The sequence below is a fragment of the Ranitomeya variabilis genome, chromosome 4, assembly GCF_051348905.1.
Source record: "Ranitomeya variabilis isolate aRanVar5 chromosome 4, aRanVar5.hap1, whole genome shotgun sequence".
In the NCBI taxonomy this organism is placed as follows: Eukaryota; Metazoa; Chordata; class Amphibia; order Anura; family Dendrobatidae; genus Ranitomeya; species Ranitomeya variabilis.
Window position 1 is genome coordinate 401,194,212 of NC_135235.1, and position 20,062 is coordinate 401,214,273.

A 20,062-nucleotide genomic window follows, 5' to 3' on the forward strand; every position below is an offset into this window, starting at 1 on the left:
GGTATAAAATTCTGTGACACACCCGTGGTGTCAATATGATCACTGCACCCCTAGATAAACTCACTGAGAAGTGTAGTTTGTAAAATGGGGTCACTTATGGGGGATTCTGCTGTTCTGTCACCTCAGACTCTCTACTAATGTGACATGGCACCCTCAAACCAGTCCAGCAAAATCTGAACTCCAATATGGCACTTTTTCACTTCTGAGCTTTGCACTTTGCCTCAAAAGTAGTTTTTGACCACATATGAGGTATCGGTGTACTCAGGTGAAATTGCACAACAATTTTTGGGGTCCATTTTCTCCCGTCACCGTTGTGAAAATAACATTTGGGGATAAAAGAACATTTTTGTGAGGAAAATGTAAGTTTTTTGTTATGGCTCAACCTTCTAAACTTCTGTGAAGCATCTGTGGGTTCAAGGTGCTTACCACACATCAAGATAAGTTTCTTGAGGGGTCTAGTTTCCTAATTGGGGTCACTTGTGGGGGATTTTCCACATCAGGGGCTCTCCAAATGCGGCATGGCAGCCACTAATTATTTCATCAAATTTTACATTCAAAAAGTCAAATGGCGCTCCTTCCCTTCCGAGCCCTGCAGTGTGCCCAAACAGTGGTTTTGCCACACATTTGGGGTATCGGCATGCTCAGGAGAAGTGGCACAACAATTTTTGGGGTCATTTTTTTCCACTTACCCTTGATAAAATAAAAAAAATTGGGGTCTAAATTAAAATTTTGTGAAAAAAAGTTAAATGTTATTTTCTTTCCTTCCACATTCCATTAATTCCTGAAGGGTTAATAAACTTCTTGAATGTGGTTTTGAACACCTTGCAGGGTGCAGTTTTTAGAATGATGTCCCTTTGGGGTATTTTCTGTCATATAGATCACTCAAAGTCACTTCGAATGTGATTTGGAGGCATTGAGGACCTTAGGTATCCATGATTACAACCACTAGCAGCTAGAGAACTATCATTATATCAGTGGTCGTAACCATGGATACCTAAGGTCCTGCAATGCCTGTACATAAAGAGAGAGACCTAACAAATCAGAATAACTATACTACATTTCTAATTGGAGGTATTTGCTAATATTATTATTATTACTCCTACTACATATTGGGATAGGATCACTGCAGCTGAACTCCAAAACACTTGCAGCCAGCCAATGAAAATATTGGATGGGCGAGGTTTCAGCTGGGGAGCGGAACATTGACTGTCAAACATCCTCCCTTTACCCTCATCGAGAGCCCCTTAGAAAATGTAAGGGTCTCTCACCGGAACGAAGGCTCCCATTATTCACAGAAGGCAGCCAGCTCTTTGTAATGGATTGTTCGGGAACCATCCATCACTACTGGAGTGGTTACCTGAACGTTTAATGTAAAGAATTACTAATATACATGGAGCATTATTCCAGAGTTATGGGCCAGGTAGATGAGCTAATAATCAGTATTGACAGGAACACTGGTTCCCAATTATTGTCTTAACAGGCTGGCACTATTAAATCACTGTTACCTGGAGCATGTCGCCCTATGTAAACCAGATGTGCTACTGATAATATGATATTCTAGTTGCACAAAATGATTGCATGGTTCGATACACATAAAATATTTGTTGACTCTTCTAAACAGGCCAGTAAATGATCCCCCGATCGTCACGTAAATAGCCCATTGGGAGCCGGTCTGGATGGGCCCATGTGAGGACTGTATTCTCTGCAGCGCTCACCTCTCCGGTCAGCAGCTCAATGATCTTGTTGGTGAGATCTAGGATCTTCTGATCAGTGTTTTTCTCATATATGTGGGGTGTAGACTCATGGCCGTGGCTCTGCGTGCTACTCCATCCTGCGGACACCCAGGGGTGGCTGCTCAGGATCACATATTCTCCAGATTTCTTCACTACGGTATATTCCTATGTAGGGAAAGAAGCACAGACATTATTGTAACCCGTACATCCCCAGAGTCTGAAAACTCTTCTTTATTAATAGTCAGTGATGTCACATAATTGCCAGGATTCGTTACCTCTCCGGTTAGCAGGCAGATAATATCTTGGCTGATGTGAAGGATGCGCTCTGTCATCTTGTTCCTGTCCTTGTCCATGGTTAATGGACCAGGCAGGGAGGGAACCATAAGACACTATGGGAAAATTCAGAAAAATAAAAATATTTACTTGCAGATACAGGGTTAATCTGCAGATAAGTAGAGTTACACAGCTGCCTGGTCACCTTACTGAAATCACAGCTACCAGGAGGAAATTAACTAACTGATACCCTTCTGGAAGTAACTCGATGCTTTCAGTCCAAGACGTGTGCGGAGCGGTTACACTCATTGCTTACTACACTGTGCAGCATATATGTGCAGCGCAAGCAGTCAATCAAAATATCGGGGAGTGGTGACAGGTACAGCTCGCAGTATAGTAAGCGGTGACTAGAACCGCTCTGTGCACACCCCTATGACTCAAAGTGAGCAGCTCCTGTGGGAAATAAGTTTGTTTCCTCGCAGTGGCTCACCTTTCAGTAAGGTGGCTAGGCAGCTGTTAAATATTAATTCATTGAATGATTCTTAATCTCAATGCAGTACAGAGCACATTGCTTCTTGCTGACGTTACAAAAGCTATTTATATATATAGAAGCTCAGAGCATAAGTCAACGCCTTATAAAGGGTAACACGTGGTCTGTAGAAATATATATATACATCTCTTAGGAGTGTGTGGGGGTCTTTTGTCACGTGGGACTGCCACCTCCTACTTCACCATCATTCTCCATGGATGTTTGACAAGAAGAAGGCAACAGCTGTTAGCTGGCAGCCATAATGATCTTCAGACTTCACACAGACAGACTGCTTTTACCATCCAAACTTTGGGGAAGATGATATCTACACATGGACAATCTGTTCGTAACCATTTCGTCTATTTTTATGTTTTGCTGCAATATGATTTTTCTGTGGACAATTCAATAAACCACTACCTTTTTCATGAGAATATCATGACATTTTTCTTTAAGAGTAATGCACCTGGTGAATAGTCATGATTAAATAAAATGTGCAAAATAAGCATATTTAACAGCAGCACTGTAAAGGGAATCTGTCAGCAGGATCAATCCTCCTCAGCCTTCTATATGGGCATGTAGGTCATAGGAAGCTGAATAAACTGATACCTTTTTTTATATGTAAATGAGCTGTTAAGATCTCTGGGCCGGACATAGATCTCCCTGAGAATCTGTCTCCGGAGTTTATTTAAAATTAAAAGGGGCATTACCTGTGTGAGATACAGTCATAGCTGGAATGTACGGCACCCACACAGGAGGCGAGTATACAGTGGGTATGGAATGTATTCAGATATTAAAAAAAGTGCAATTCCACAATTGTTTTTTTTGTTTTGTTTTTTTACCATGTTCACTAAATGTAAAGCTGACCTGCCATTACAATTCTCCAGGTCATTATGACGTCACAGATACCAAACATGTATAGGTTCGTTTTTATTTTATTGGTAAAAAAAATGACAAAGTTTGTAAAATAAAAAAAAATGTCGCCATTTTCCGAGACCTGTAGCATCTCCATTTTCTGTGATCTGGGGCTGGGTGAGGGCTTATTTTTTGTGCGACGATCTGACATTTTTATTGATACCATTTTGGTGTAAATAGGATTTTTTTTTATCACTGGTTATTGCATTTTATTGCAATGTTGCGGCAACCAAAAAACGTAATTCTGGCTTTTTTATTTTTTTCTCGCTACGCCGTTTACCGATCAGGTTAATTCTTTTTACGTATTGATAGATTGGGAAATTCTGAACGCGGTGATACCAAACATGTGTATTTTTTTATTTTTTTTAAATTGTTTTATCTTGAACGAGGGGTGATTTAAACTTTTATATATTTAAAAAAAAAAATTTTTTTTTTTAGTTTTTACTGGCTTCAATAGTCTGTATGAGAGACTAAAATCTGTGATCTTCTGATCGCTTGTGCTACACATAGGGCTTAAGCCTCATCAAACAGGGGAAGGTGACCTTTGATGTACCTATATGTCCGAGGTCATAGAGGGGTTAAAGGGAACCTGTCACCCCCAAAATCGATGGTGAGGTAAGCTCAACGTCATCAGGGGCTTATCTACAGCATTCTGTAATGCTGGAGATAAGCCCCCAATGTTACCTGACAGGGGAGAAAAAGACATTAGATTATACTCACCCAGGGGCGGTCCCGCTGTGGTTCTGGTCGGATGGGTGTCTTAGGTCCGGTCCAGGGCCTCCCATCTTCATTCCATGATGTCCTCTTCAGGTCTTCACACCGCTGCTGCGGCGCAGGCATACTTTGTCTGCCCTGTTGAGGGCAGAGCAAAGTACTGCAGTGCGCAGGCGCTGGGCCTCTCTGACCTTTCCCGGCGCCTGCGCACTGCAGTACTTTACTCTGCCATCAACAGGGTAGATAAGTGCGCCTGCGCTGCAGCGTGTAGATCAGAAAAGGACGTCATGGAATGAAGATGGGAGGCTCTGGACCGGACCTGAGACGCCCATCGGACCGGACCACAGCGGGACTGCCCCTGGGTGAGTTTAATCTAACCTCTTTTTCTCCTCTTTTTGGTAACATCGGGGGCTTATCTACAGCATTACAGAATGCTGTAGATAAACCCCTGATGCTGGTGAGCTTACCTCACCATCGATTTTGGGGGTGACAGGTTCCCTTTAAAGAAGACCTTTCACCAAATTTTTCATGTTGAACAGGACACACGATGTAACAGTGGTTGCAGAGCCGAATAGAACTTTTCCTTTATTATTCTGCCTCTCCGCTAGCAATCAAAGTATTTTGCACTTTGAGAGTTAATTTTTGTTGCGTGCATGTGGGAGTTATCAGATAGTTTTTGTTGGGTTGTGTACTTCTTCCTCTGTATGACATTATCCTCAATTTTAAGCAGACAGCAACACACGGGGAAGGGGGGGGGGGACCAGGTTCTCTGAATAGCTTTGAGCTGGTTTCTCAGTGTGTGAGATGTAAAATGTCAGACAGTCCTGATCACCTGATCTAGCCCACTGCATGATTAGAAAGTACGGGCAGTAGAGCGAATACAACTGAACACCTTTCCAATAAGGTCCCAACAGTCAGCATGGAGGGAGAGGCAGTACAGCTGAGTTTAGCTGTGTCACATGATAACCCCTCAATCAGCTATCATTTTCACCTAGCACTGCCACATCTACTGTACTGCCCCTCTACCCACACTGCCTTGTCCACACATGTAACAGTATCACACTTATGTCTTCTATAATAAAAGCAACTTGTACTCTGCAGTGAGACCAGAGCAGGGTCTCTTTAGGGTATGTTTCCACAGTCCGGAAAGGCAGCGCTTTGGACGCAGCGGACACCCACCGCATCCAAAGCGCTGCCGGCTTTTGTACGCCCGGTGATTCCGCATGTGTTCATTGAACCATGCAGAATCACTGCATCCTATACATAGGACGGTGCTATTTATCTTGTGGAGAATGTTCGTCTCCGCAAGATAAATAGACATGCTGTGGTCTATAAAGACGCGCCGCATGTGCGTATACGCAGGTTTGACACCTGCGTCTTTGTACGCATAGTTGAGATGGGATTTAATAAAATCCTCTCCATTATGCTGTAACATCTGGACACTGCAGATTGGGTGTACGCAGCGTCCAATCCGCAGCAAATACACCAGGTGGAAACATACCCTTATATGTCTCACACATAAGTGTGATTGGATCTCACAGACTGAGGAACCTGCTCTGAGCTATTGTGTCAGCGTGTCCTTTTTCTCATGTGTGTTGCTGACTATTTATGATTCGGAAATATCATACAGGAGGAAGAAGCACACGCGCCCAGTGAAAACTATCTGTAAAGCCCACTTAGACCTAAATATTAACTCATCAGATGCTAAATACTTTGATTACTAATATTTCTGCAACACAGAGGTGAGATAAAAAGAAATCTTACTCCTCTCTTTAGCCACTTCTACATTCTGTGTCTTATACAACATGAATGACGACATGAACTGACGAGGGCCAACAGCCCGAAACACCGTGTCTGCGAATTGAGATACTGATTTGGCTTTTATCCTAAGTCCTCTTTTTCTCAGAAGAGGCAATTTGCATATTTAATTTCCCAGAGTAGCATTGCACGGCGAATAAGCCTCCTTACCTTGACAAGCCAGCTGGTATGTCACTCTCCACAAGGAGAAACCTTACCCCTTAGACCCCGGTCCAGAGCCTCTCACCTAGCCAAATCAGTTCTCATGCTTCGCACTGATGAGGGCCAACAGCCCGAAACACCGTGTCTGCGAATTGAGATACTGATTTGGCTTTTATCCTAAATCATATTGCACGACTCGTTAAAGGGTTGATTGTGACTTGTAGGATCGCTACTTCCAACAGGAGGCGCTATAGAGTTAAGTCCTCTTTTTCTCAGAAGAGGCAATTTGCATATTATATTTCCCAGAGGAGCATTGCACGGCGAATAAGCCGCCTTACCTTGACAAGCCAGAGATGGTATGTCACTCTCCATAAGGAGAAACGATACCCCTTAGACCCCAGTCCAGAGCCTCTCACCTAGCCAAATCAGTTCTCATGCTTCGCACTGACGAGGGCCAACAGCCCGAAACACCGTGTCTGCGAATTGAGATACTGATTTGGCTTTTATCCTAAATCATATTGCACGACTCGTTAAAGGGTTGATTGTGACTTGTAGGATCACTACTTCCAACAGGAGGCGCTATAGAGTTAAGTCCTCTTTTTCTCAGAAGAGGCAATTTGCATATTATATTTCCCAGAGGAGCATTGCACGGCGAATAAGCCGCCTTACCTTGACAAGCCAGAGATGGTATGTCACTCTCCATAAGGAGAAACGATACCCCTTAGACCCCAGTCCAGAGCCTCTCACCTAGCCAAATCAGTTCTCATGCTTCGCACTGACGAGGGCCAACAGCCCGAAACACCGTGTCTGCGACTTGAGATACTGATTTGGCTTTTATCCTAAGTCCTCTTTTTCTCAGAAGAGGCAATTTGCATATTTAATTTCCCAGAGGAGCATTGCACGGCGAATAAGCCTCCTTACCTTGACAAGCCAGCTGGTATGTCACTCTCCACAAGGAGAAACCTTACCCCTTAGACCCCGGTCCAGAGCCTCTCACCTAGCCAAATCAGTTCTCATGCTTCGCACTGATGAGGGCCAACAGCCCGAAACACCGTGTCTGCGAATTGAGATACTGATTTGGCTTTTATCCTAAATCATATTGCACGACTCGTTAAAGGGTTGATTGTGACTTGTAGGATCGCTACTTCCAACAGGAGGCGCTATAGAGTTAAGTCCTCTTTTTCTCAGAAGAGGCAATTTGCATATTATATTTCCCAGAGGAGCATTGCACGGCGAATAAGCCGCCTTACCTTGACAAGCCAGAGATGGTATGTCACTCTCCATAAGGAGAAACGATACCCCTTAGACCCCAGTCCAGAGCCTCTCACCTAGCCAAATCAGTTCTCATGCTTCGCACTGACGAGGGCCAACAGCCCGAAACACCGTGTCTGCGAATTGAGATACTGATTTGGCTTTTATCCTAAATCATATTGCACGACTCGTTAAAGGGTTGATTGTGACTTGTAGGATCACTACTTCCAACAGGAGGCGCTATAGAGTTAAGTCCTCTTTTTCTCAGAAGAGGCAATTTGCATATTATATTTCCCAGAGGAGCATTGCACGGCGAATAAGCCGCCTTACCTTGACAAGCCAGAGATGGTATGTCACTCTCCATAAGGAGAAATGTTACCCCTTAGACCCCGGTCCAGAGCCTCTCACCAAGCCAAATCAGTTCTCATGCTTCGCACTGACGAGGGCCAACAGCCCGAAACACCGTGTCTGCGAATTGAGATACTGATTTGGCTTTTATCCTAAGTCATATTGCACGACTCGTTAAAGGGTTGATTATGACTTGTAGGATCGCTACTTCCAACAGGAGGCGCTATAGAGTTAAGTCCTCTTTTTCTCAGAGGAGGCAATTTGCTTATTCAACATGAAACATCCAGGATATGAAACTCTGATACAAGTAAATTCCCTGTAGTGTGTGTATGAGTGTCTCAGAACAATAGTTAAAAGAAGTATACAAGGTACCATAGTAAGGCAATTCAAGTGCACTTGGGCTTCTACTAAACAGTCGCATGCCTGCAATTTAATATGAATGAAATATGGCAGGGAAAAATGATTTTTGTACCATATTAAATGGGTTTTCCAGGCTTTTATGACGACCCATCCTTGATAGGCCACCAATGTTTCACAGTTAGATCTAACCTTAAAAGGGGCCTGCCATGACTCTGGATGGGCTGGTTCTGGCTTTGTCATGGTCAGGTCTGGGTTAAATTATTACACCTCTCTTTGGTTCAGGGGCGGCTATTTAATGCTGGTGCTTCCTGGGTTCTAAGTCGGTTATACTTCCGTCTACTCGGTTTAAGGTAGATGACCCAGGTTATTTGTCTGTAATCGTTGTGCCTCTGTGCGTGTGTGCCTTGGTGTGTCTGACCCGGTTTGTCCCCTGACTACTGCCTCTGTTTTCTGCTTGGTACTTCTCTGTTTGTCCTAGCTTTCTGACCCCTTGGCTTGTCTCTGACTAATCTGCTATTTTGCCTCTTGGTACCTCACTCCCGTCTGGCTCCCGACCCACAGCTTGTCCTTTGACTCTGTCTTAGTACTCTGTGCCCTGCGTTTTTGCATACCCTCCGTTCTCGCGCGGCAGCTCCGCCCCCATCGTCCCTGCAGTGATCACGTGACCTGCCTAGTTCAGGTCCTGTGTGCACTGCGTGCCTCATTCCTCCCTCTCCCTGCGCTCCCGCTAGCGCCCCCTTAGGCTGCCTCTCTACCACACCAGGCAGCGTCATTACAGGGCCCCTTTGTTTTTTACCATGATCACAGTGGCTTTTTAGTACAGGTCTCTGTTTGGTACTACAATGGCAATTCTGAAAACCTTCAACATAACCAAAGTGACAATTACCTTCAACAGATCAACGTTGCTACGCTCCATTCTGTGGCCCACTCATTTTTCATTCCTTTTTGTATATAATAACGTGGAAATAGGAACTTGTCCAACTTGTGCAGTTTTTATATTTATCCACGGGGAACATAATGAATAAATCACAAACTGCTTTGGGAGATTCATTTGGTCAAAGTGCCGGCATTAAAAAAAATCCTCCATGGGGTCATATCAGTGTATAAAAGGCAATTAAACTGCAATGGAGACAAGAGGTCGCTAAAAATGCTTTACGTTAAAGTTATTGGAAGAAAAAAAATGCCTCTTTCTTCCAGAAACAGCACCACATGGTCCATGGACTTTGGTACTGCATTCTCTTGAATGAGAGCTTGCAATATGAGGGATAGTACATGGACAAAAGCAGTGTTGTTCACGGTAGAACAATGACACACTGATGGAAAATGCTGAAGACACACTGATGACACACTAATGGAAAACACTGATGACACACTGATGGAAAACACTGATGACACACTGATGGAAAACACTGATGACACACTGATGGAAAACACTGATGGAAAACACTGATGACACAGTGATTGGAAACACTGATGACACACTGATGGGAAACACTGATGGAAAACACTGATGACACAGTGATGGGAAACACTGATGGAAAACACTGATGGAAAACACTGATGACACACTAATGGAAAACATTGATGACACACTGATGGAAAACACTGATGGAAAACAGGAAAACACTGATGACACACTGATGAGAAACACTGATGGAAAACACTGATGACACAGTGATGGAAAACACTGATGACACACTGATGGAAAACACTGATGACACACTGATGGAAAACACTGATGACACACTGATGGGAAACACTGATGACACACTGATGGGAAACACTGATGACACACTGATGGAAAACACTGATGGAAAACACTGATGACACAGTGATGGAAAACACTGATGACACACTGATGGAAAACACTGATGACACACTGATGGAAAACACTGATGACACACTGATGGGAAACACTGATGACACACTGATGGAAAACACTGATGGAAAACACTGATGACACAGTGATGGAAAACACTGATGACACACTGATGGAAAACACTGATGACAAACTGATGGAAAACACTGATGACACACTGATGGGAAACACTGATGACACACTGATGGAAAACACTGATGACACACTGATGGGAAACACTGATGACACACTGATGGAAAACACTGATGACACACTGATGGAAAACACTGATGACACACTGATGGAAAACACTGATGGAAAACACTGATGGAAAACACTGATGACACAGTGATGGAAAACACTGATGACACACTGATGGAAAACACTGATGACACACTGATGGGAAACACTGATGACACACTGATGGGAAACACTGATGACACACTGATGGAAAACACTGATGACACACTGATGGAAAACACTGATGGAAAACACTGATGGAAAACACTGATGGAAAACACTGATGACACAGTGATGGAAAACACTGATGACACACTGATGGGAAACACTGATGACACACTGATGGGAAACACTGATGACACACTGATGGAAAACACTGATGACACACTGATGGAAAACACTGATGACACACTGATGGAAAACACTGATGACACATTGATGGAAAACACTGATGACACACTGATGGGAAACACTGATGACACACTGATGGGAAACACTGATGACACACTGATGGGAAACACTGATGACACACTGATGGAAAACACTGATGACACACTGATGGGAAACACTGATGACACACTGATGGGAAACACTGATGACACACTGATGGGAAACACTGATGACACACTGATGGGAAACACTGATGACACACTGATGGGAAACACTGATGACACACTGATGGGAAACACTGATGACACACTGATGGGAAACACTGATGACACACTGATGGGAAACACTGATGACACACTGATGGGAAACAATGATGACACACTGATGGGAAACACTGATGACACACTGATGGGAAACACTGATGACACACTGATGGAAAACACTGATGACACCTGTTCAGTTTTTTAATGTATGTGTTTTAGGCCGGTTTCACACCTCAGTTTATTTCCAGTACCGGAAAAAACGGTACCGGAGATATCCATGTCCGTGTGTGTACTACGTGCAGCAACCGTGTGCAGCATCAGTACCAGAATTTTCTGCACAAAATCCGCAGCTCCTCGCAGAATCCGCAGCCGCGGATTTGCCGCGGTTTTTATGCGGATTTTGTACGGTTTTTATGTGGAATTGCTGCGGATTTTGTGCGGGTTTTGCCACTGCGGATTTTTAACATGGAGGGGTGCAGAAACGCTGCAGATCCGCACAAAAGAAGTGACATGCACTTCTTTGAAATCCGCAGCAATTCCACACTGATTTGTCTGCACCATCTGCACATCTTTTTTTTTCCCATTAACTAACATTGTACTGTACATCACAGTGCGGATCTGCAGCGTTTCTGCGCGGTAAAATCCGCTGCGAATCCGCAGCAAATCCGCACCGTGTGCACATACCCTTTCAGTAAGATCTGTTCCCCGGCGGCTGGTGCTGATGCCAGTTCTTATTTTTCCCTGCTCTGCCGGGGATCGGCGTGAGCAGAGGAGAATGATTATAGAAACTTGATTCCAGATCACCCAGTAGCTCTATGCTCATCCACCTGGGGCTCAGACTCCGGCCTCGCCCTCATGACTGCCTAGTTCAGTCGAAACGCGTAGACTTGGTCATATCGACTATGTACATTTTTATTTTGTATGCACTATATTTTCTATTGAAAAATAAAAAGAAAAGGAAATCCAGTCCTGTTGAGCCGGACTCCAATTTTTTTTCTATTTTCCTTGATGAGAGGAGAATGATATCTGAATGATGACAGCAGGTGGGGGCTTTTGGGATTTTCTTGAACCAACCAGGCAAAACTCACAGCTGGGAGATGCAACCCTCAGCTGTCAGCTTCTGCAAGGTTGGTTATCAAGAATAATAATTTAAAAAAAACAGCGTGTTTTCCCCCCCATTTTTCACAACCAGCCTTGCTAAAGCTCACAGTTGGGGGCTGGTATTCTCAGGCTGGTAAGGGGCCATGGATATTAGCTCCCAGCCTAAAAACAGCTGTGAGCTTTAGCAAGGCTGGTTGTCAAAAATTGGGGGGACCCCACGTCATTTTTTCAATTATGTATTTAAATAATTTAAAAAAAACAGCTTGGGACCCCTCTATTCTTGATAACCAACCTTGCAGAAGCTGACAGCTGAGGGTTACAGCCCCAGCTGTGAGTTTTGTCTGGTTGGTTCAAGAAAATAGGGGGGGACCCATGTCGGGTTTTTCATTTATTTAGTTAGATTGCAGGCGGTGGCTGTGAATACCCCGTTCATCCGCTCCTGCTGTCACTGTTATCAGCGGCAGCAGGTGTCGGATGATGGGGCTAAGAGTCCCAAAAGCCCCCACCTGCTGTAGTTCAGACATCATTCTCCTCTGCAGAGCAGGGGAGAATGATGAGAGCTGTCTTCAGCACTAGCCACCGGGGAACAGTGCTTACTGTAACGCTTCTTCCCCGGCGGCTGTCCGTTTGGTACTGATGCGGCACACAGACGGCATCCGTGTGCGGTACGTGTTGACAGGTTTTTGACATGTAAAAAAATCATACCAATAAGAATTATTTCAGAATTTTTTCCACCTGTAATGTCACCCATTGTCTATACAAATCCATTGAGGAACAAATGTAAATTATTTTGAGGGGAAAAATAAGAAAAGTAAGATAATGTGGTTGCACAATTGTGAACACCCTCTTCTAATTGGTGATGTGGTTGTGTTCAGAATTAGCCAATCACATTTACACTCATGGTAAATAGTAGTCAGTACACATCAGCCATAATTTACAGTTATTCTGATTAACCTCATATAAAGTTTAGCTATTCTAGTAGGATTATCATGACATTTTCTTAGTTACTTACTTTCTTAGTTTACAGCAAAATTCATAGTCTGTAATCTTACAACACAGCAAAGGGATCTCACTGTTTAAAATTAAAAGTCAGACAAAGGGGACAAACAAATTTCCAAGGCATTAAATTAAGTATACCACTGTGAAGACTGTCATCAAGAAGTGGTTGAAATTTGGCACATTACCTAGAATTGCATGTCAATCAAAAATGAATGAAAAGATAAAAAGAAAATTTGTCTGGGAGGCTGCCATGAGGCCCACACCAACATTAAAGGAGCTGCAAGAATTTCTGGCAAGTACTGGTACTGTACTGCATGTGACAACAATCACCAGTATTCTTTATATGTATTACGTGTGGGTTAGGGTGGCAAGACAGAAGCTTTTTCTTACAAAGAAAAATATCCAAGTCTGGCTATGTTTTGCCAAAACCTACCTTGTCTGCAAAAGCATGTGGAAAACTGTGGTCTAATGAGACCAAAGGTTACATTTTTGTATCCAAAATTCCAAAAGGTACGGTATGTTTGTTGCAAAGTCAACAATGCACATCACCAAAAGAACACTATACCCACAATGAAGAATGGTGGAGGCGGCATTATGCTTTAGTGCTGTTTTTCAGCATGTGGAACTGGGTCTCTAGTTAAGGTGGTGGGAATTATGAACAGTTCAACATATCAGTAAATTGTGCATCAAAACCTGATGCGTCTGCTAAAAAGCTGAAGATGAAATTCAGTTTTTAGCACAACAACCGCTGTAAACAAACTTCCAAATCAACAAGTGTATGGCTTCACCAGAAGATGGAGACTTGTAACGGCCCAATCAGAGCCAGACCTACATCCAAGAGAAAATATGTGGCCTCAAGAGGGCGCTGTACACAGGAGATGAACTCGCAATCTGACAGCTTTAGATGTACTCTATGATCTCTATCTACTGCAAAGAAGAGTTGGCAGATTGGATTGGTAATTCAAGATGATTCTAGATGTGCCACGTTGACAGACTCCTGCACACCGACTGAATGGTGTCATAAATTCAAAGGGGATTTCATCAAAGTATTAGTTTAAGGGTGTGCAGATCTATTAAAATACATTATTTTAGTTCTTCATTTTTCCATCCAAAATGATTTCCAGTTATTTTTCAATCAAATTGTACAGATTATAGGTGAGATTATAGATGGAAAAAGAATCTTAAATTATGCTTTTTGGATTTATTTTTAATATACAAAAACCAGACATTATAACAGGGGTTTGCAGGCTTTCTATATTCAATGCAAAAAAAAAAGAGGTGGACAGGCACGTCCAATAATAAAAAAAAATTTCAAGCTTTACTCCATATACATATCTTTAAAAAATCCATGCAAGGATGGTGTCATACAGCATCTTCTATGTTCAATGTATACGTACACATCTGTAGTGTGTGTGTGTGTATATATATATATATATATATATATATATATATATATATATATATATATATATATATATATATATATATATATATATATATATATAGATATATGTCCTGTGAGTAATACATGAGGACTATGCTGCAGACAGTGCAGGCTCCTGTGTATGATACCAGCACATCTGTAGATGTTTAGTATATACACATACACACGTGTTCAAAATTGTTGGCACCCTTCGTTTAATAACAGAAAAACCCACAATTGTCACAGAAATTCAGACATTGCTTTTCAACCATGCTTCCACAGAATTAAAAAAAACCCAAAAAACTCATGAAATAGGCCTGGACATGTTAAATCACGGTGTCCACTAACTAGCATCACAGGTGTCTACAATCTTGGAATCAGTGAGTGGGCCTGTATATAGGGCTACAGATACTCACTGTGCTGTTTGGTGACATGGTGTGTATCACACTCAACATGGGCCAGAGGAAGTGAAGGAAAGAGTTGTCGCAGAAGATTAGAAAGAAATTTATAGACAAACATGTTAAAGGTAAAAGTTAAGATAAGACCATCTCCAAGCAGCTTGATATTCCTGTGCTGCACATATTATTCAGAAATTTAAGATCCATGGGACTGTAGCCAACCTCCCTGGACTTGGCCGTAGGAGGAATATTGATGACAAATCAAAGAGACGGATAATACGAATGGTAACAAAAGAGAACAGAAAAACTTCTAAACAGATTAAAGGTGAACTTCAAGCTCAAAAAACATCAGTGTCAGATTGCGCCATCCATTGTATGAGCCAAAGTAGACTTCACGAGAGACGACCAAGGAGGACACCATTGTTGAAAATAAATCATAAAAGAGACAGACTGGAATTTGCCAAACTACATGTTGACAAGCCACAAAGCTTCTGGGAGAATGTCCTATGGACAGATGAGACAAAAATAGAACTTTTTGGCAAGGCACATCAGCTCTATGTTCACAGATGGAAAAATGAAGCATATCAAGAACAGAACACTGTCCCTACTGTGAAACATGGAGAAGGCTCTGTTATGTTCTGGGGGCTGATTGCTACATCTGGCACAGTGTGTCTATAATCTGTGCAGGGTACAATGAAATCTCAAGACTATCAAGGGATTCTAGAGAGAAATGTGCTGCCCAATGTCAGAAAGCTTGGTCTCAATAGAGACACAAAAACCTGAGGGCACTACTTATGGTTAATATATGGGATCACCAACCACTCGCTAAAAAATATATGTGTGACCAAAGAGAAGAAAGTAGCGTGTAAAGGTAAGGATCACCACAAACAATATAACAAATAACAATATTAATTTTATAAAGACAATTAAAGTTAGATAAGCCACAAACAAGTTAAAAAACCACAAGGTTAACAAATGAACAACAGTGTGGAGGGCCTACTTTGCCACAAAGAAACCTTCCTCCCCTATGTGCATCTAGAGTGTGTTATGATAAAGCACACTAGGCTACTCAGGATGGTAACCAGAGATAACAAGGCTCACCAGGATAAATCCTGCAAATTAACAGATAGCAGCAAATGTGATGACAAAATCCAATCGTGGTACCAAAGACAAAAATGACTAAACAGGATAAAGCCCCCGTCACACTAAGCGAGGTCGCTAGCGAGATCGCTGCTGAGTCACAAGTTTTGTGACGCAACAGCGACCTCAGTAGCGATCTCGCTATGTTTGACACGTAGCAGCGACCAGGCCCCTGCTGTGAGATCGCTGGTCGTGTCGGAATGGCCTGGACCTTTTTTTGATCGTTGAGGTCCCGCTGGGTAGCACACATCGCTGTGTTTGACACCTTACCAATGACCTCGTTGACGACTCAGACACCTCATCGAGGTCTGAATCGTCATAATAGCTGCCATGTGACAGGGTCACAACGACCAACGACAGGTCGCTACAGGTCGCCGCATCGCTGCTGCGTCGTTGGGAAGATCTCAGTGTGACGGGGCCTTAAGGCCTGCAGACTCACAAAATGTAGCAAAATAATAATAATAATGATTAAGTAAATAAAGCTTATAACCCCCCTAAGAGCAGTTCAGTAATCCTGAAAGATTGTCAAAAAAGATAAATGACCCTCTGGGAAATAAACAGAGGGTTAAAGGAGGGAAAAGAAAGAGTAAGGCTGCATAAGACCTGTTGGGTTCTGGATAAAGAGAGTAACCCAGTCACATCATAGAGGACGGGGAGAAATCCTAAGCGTATCACCACACAGCGTGACTTCCTCAGGGGTAGAAAGCTTGGTCTCGGTCTCAGTCGCAGGTCATGGGTCTTGTAACAGGATAATGACCCAAAACACACAGCTAAAAACACCCAAGAAAGGCTAAGAGGAAAACATTGGACTATTTATAGTGGCCTTCTATGAGCCCTGACCTAAATCCTATTGAGCACCTTTGGAAAGAGCTGAAACATTGTGTCTGGAAAAGGCAACCTTCAAACATGAGACAACTTGAGCAGTTTGCTCTTGAAGCGTGGGCCAAAATACCTGTCGAGAGGTGCAGAAGTCTCATTGACATTTACAGGAATCAATTGATTGCCTAAAAAATATTAACCCCTTAATCCCATTGGACGTACTATCCCGTCGAGGTGACCTGGGACTTAATTCCCAGTGATGGGATAGTATGTCCAGCGCATCAGCCGGGCTCACGGTGGGAGCGCGGCGGATCGCCACAGGGTGTCAGCTGATTATTACAGCTGACATCCGGCACTATGTGCCAGGAGCGGTCACGGACAGCTCCTGGCATATTAACCCCCGGCCGGAACACTGCAATCAAACATGAACGCAGCCTTCCGACGGCACAGGGAAGCATCGTGCAGAGAGGGGGCTCCCTGCGTGCTTCCCTGAGACCCTCGGAGCAACGCGATGTGATTGCGTTGCTCCGAGAGTCTCCTACCTCCTCCTCCCTGCAGGCCCGGATCCAAAATGGCCGCGGGGTGCCTTCCGGGTCCTGCAGAGAGGTGGCTTTCAAGCACCTGCTCAGAGCAGGCACCGGGAAGACTCCCTGCAGTCCCTGTGATCGCTGATCTGACACAGTGCACAGCAAAGTGTCACTATAATGTGATGTCCCCCCCGGGGCAATGTAAAAAAAATAATATTTACATGCGTAAAAAAAAAAAAAAAAATCCTAAATAAAGAAAAAAAAAATATTGTTCCAATAAATACATAAATCAAAAAGTGGAATAACACGCAATCACAAAGACGGATATAAATAACCATGATACCGCTGAAAACGTCATCTTGTCCCGCAAAAAACGAGCCGCAATACAGCGTCATCAATGAAAAAATAAAAAAGTTATAGTCCTCAGAATAAAGCGATGCAAAAATAATTATTTTTTATATAAAATAGTTTTTATCGTATAAAAGCGCCAACACATAAAAAAATGATATAAATGAGGTGTCGCTGTAATTGTACTGACCCGAAGAATAACACTGCTTTATCCATTTTACCAAACGTGGAACGGTATAAGCGCCCCCCCCCCAAAGAAATTCATGAATAGCTGTTTTTTGTTTATTCTACCTCACAAAAATCAGAATAAAAAGCTATCAAAAAATGTCACGTGCCCGAAAATGGTACCAATAAAAACATCAACTCGTCCCGCAAAATACAAGACCTCACATGACTCTGTGGACCAAAATACGGAAAAATTATAGCTCCCAAAATGTGGAGACGCAAAAACAATTTTTTGCAATAAAAAGCGTCTTTCAGTGTGTGACGGCTACCAATCATAAAAATCCGCTAAAAAACCCGCTATAAAAGTAAATCAAACCCCCCTTTCATCACCCCCTTAGTTAGGGAAAAATAATAAAATTTTTAAAAATGTATTTATTTCCATTTTTTCATTAGGGTTAGAGTTGGGGCTAAAGTTAGGGTTAGGGTTGGGGCTAAAGTTAGGGTTAGGGCTACAGTTAGGGTTGGAGTAAGGAGTGGGGCTACAGTTAGGGTTAGGGTTGGGGCTAAAGTTAGGGTTGGGGCTAAAGTTAGAGTTGGGGCTAAAGCTAGGGTTAGGGCTAAAGCTAGGGTTTGGACTACATTTACGGTTGGGATTAGGGTTAGGGGTGTGGTTAGGGTTATGTTTGGGATTAGGGTTAGGGGTGTGATAGGGTAAGGGTTTCAGTTAGAATTGGGGGGTTTCCACTGTTTAGGCTGGGTTCACATTGCATTAAAGCAGCCCGTTCAATACATGCGTTAAACGGGCAGCGTTAACGCACGTGCCGAAATGTGATCGCGCTAGCGCAGATAGAGCTAGCAGATGCTCTATCTACGCTAGCGGTGAAGGACCCGGAAATGCTGCAGCCTGCGTCCCAGGGTCCGTCACTCAATGACGGCACATCGCTAGCGCACGCACATTTTGGGCATGCGCTAGCGATGCGTCCTACATAGGGCTTAATGGTGGCATTAATGGACTGCGTTACACCGCGATATGCCGCGGTGTAACGCAGTCCGTCTAACGGACTGGTGAAACGTAATGTGAACCCAGCCTTAGGGACATCAGGAGCTCTCTGTTGTGAATTCCGTTCTTGGGCTCCCTCTGGTGGTTTCTAGTGGTACTTAGCAGCTGCATTCACTAATCGGTTCCCTGGTCTTGTTATTTAACTGGGCTCTAGTCTTTAGTCAATGCCAGCTGTCAATGTTCCTCCTGTGGACTCAGTCCTTTCCTGGAAGTGCTCTGTTGGCCAGTTAATTTCAGCTTAAGATAAGTCTGCTAGTTTTTTGGGTGTTTCCTTGCTTATGACCTTCAGTTCAAGTTAATGTTATGTCTTTTTGTTCAGCATGCCAGTCTGAATTATTTTGGCTAGTTGGAAGCTCTGGGGTAGCAGATTTGCCCCTCCACACCGTGAGTCGGTGTGGAGGTTATTTTTTGTAAACTCTGGGTGGATATTTAGTTTTTTAATACTGACCGCACAGTAGCCTTTTCTATCTCTGTCTATTTAGATAGTAATGGCCTCCTTTGCTAAAATCTAGTTTCATTTCTGAGTTTGTCATTTCCCTCTCCACTCACCGTCAATATTTGTGGGGGGCTATCTTTCCTTTGGGGGTTTCTCTGAGGCGAATTAGTTTTCCGTTTCCATCTTCAGGGGTAGTTAGCTCTTAGGCTGTGAAGAGGCGTCTAGGCAGAGATAGGAACGCTCCACGGCTATTTCTAGTGTTGGTGTTAGGAGTAGGGCTTGCGGTCAGTAAAGTTACCACCTCCCCAGAGCTTGTACATGTTTTGTTTTACCCACCAGGTCATCTCAGTACTGCTTCGTAACCACCAGGTCATAACAGCTCTCCAAACGCGACATGGCGTCCGATATCAATTCCAGCCAATTCTGCATTGAAAAAGTAAAACAGTGCTCCTTCCCTTCCGAGCTCTCCCGTGCGCCCAAACAGGGGTTTACCCCAACATATGGGGTATCAGCGTACTAAGGACAAATTGGACAACAACTTCTGGGGTCCAATTTCTCCTGTTACCCTTGGGAAAATACAAAACTGGGGGCTAAAAAATAATTTTTATGGAAAAAAAATAATTTTTATTTTCACAGCTCTGCGTTATAAACTGTAGTGAAACACTTGGGGGCGCAAAGGTCTCACAATACATCTAGATAAGTTCCTCGGGGGGTCTAGTTTCCAATATGGGGTCACTTGTGGGGGGTTTCTACTGTTTAGGTACATCAGAGTCTCTGCAAATGCAACGAGACGCCTGCAGACCAATCCATCTAAGT

At 43.3% G+C, this 20,062-nt stretch overlaps 1 protein-coding gene across 3 annotated transcripts in view; it reads right to left on the reverse strand.

Annotated features, from left to right (window-relative positions):
• Positions 1-20,062, reverse strand: part of LOC143764906 (uncharacterized) — a 92,533-nt gene that overhangs the window by 42,540 nt on the left and 29,931 nt on the right. For all 3 annotated transcript variants that reach the window (XM_077251005.1, XM_077251004.1, XM_077251002.1), the window contains exons 2-3: positions 2,009-2,122; positions 1,716-1,898 (exon numbers count right to left, since the gene is read on the reverse strand). Coding sequence is in view for 2 of the 3 variants with exons in the window: in XM_077251004.1 (XP_077107119.1) it covers positions 1,716-1,898; positions 2,009-2,116 (291 nt within the window). In the remaining variant the exon portion in view is untranslated. The remainder of the gene's footprint in view (positions 1-1,715; positions 1,899-2,008; positions 2,123-20,062) is intronic.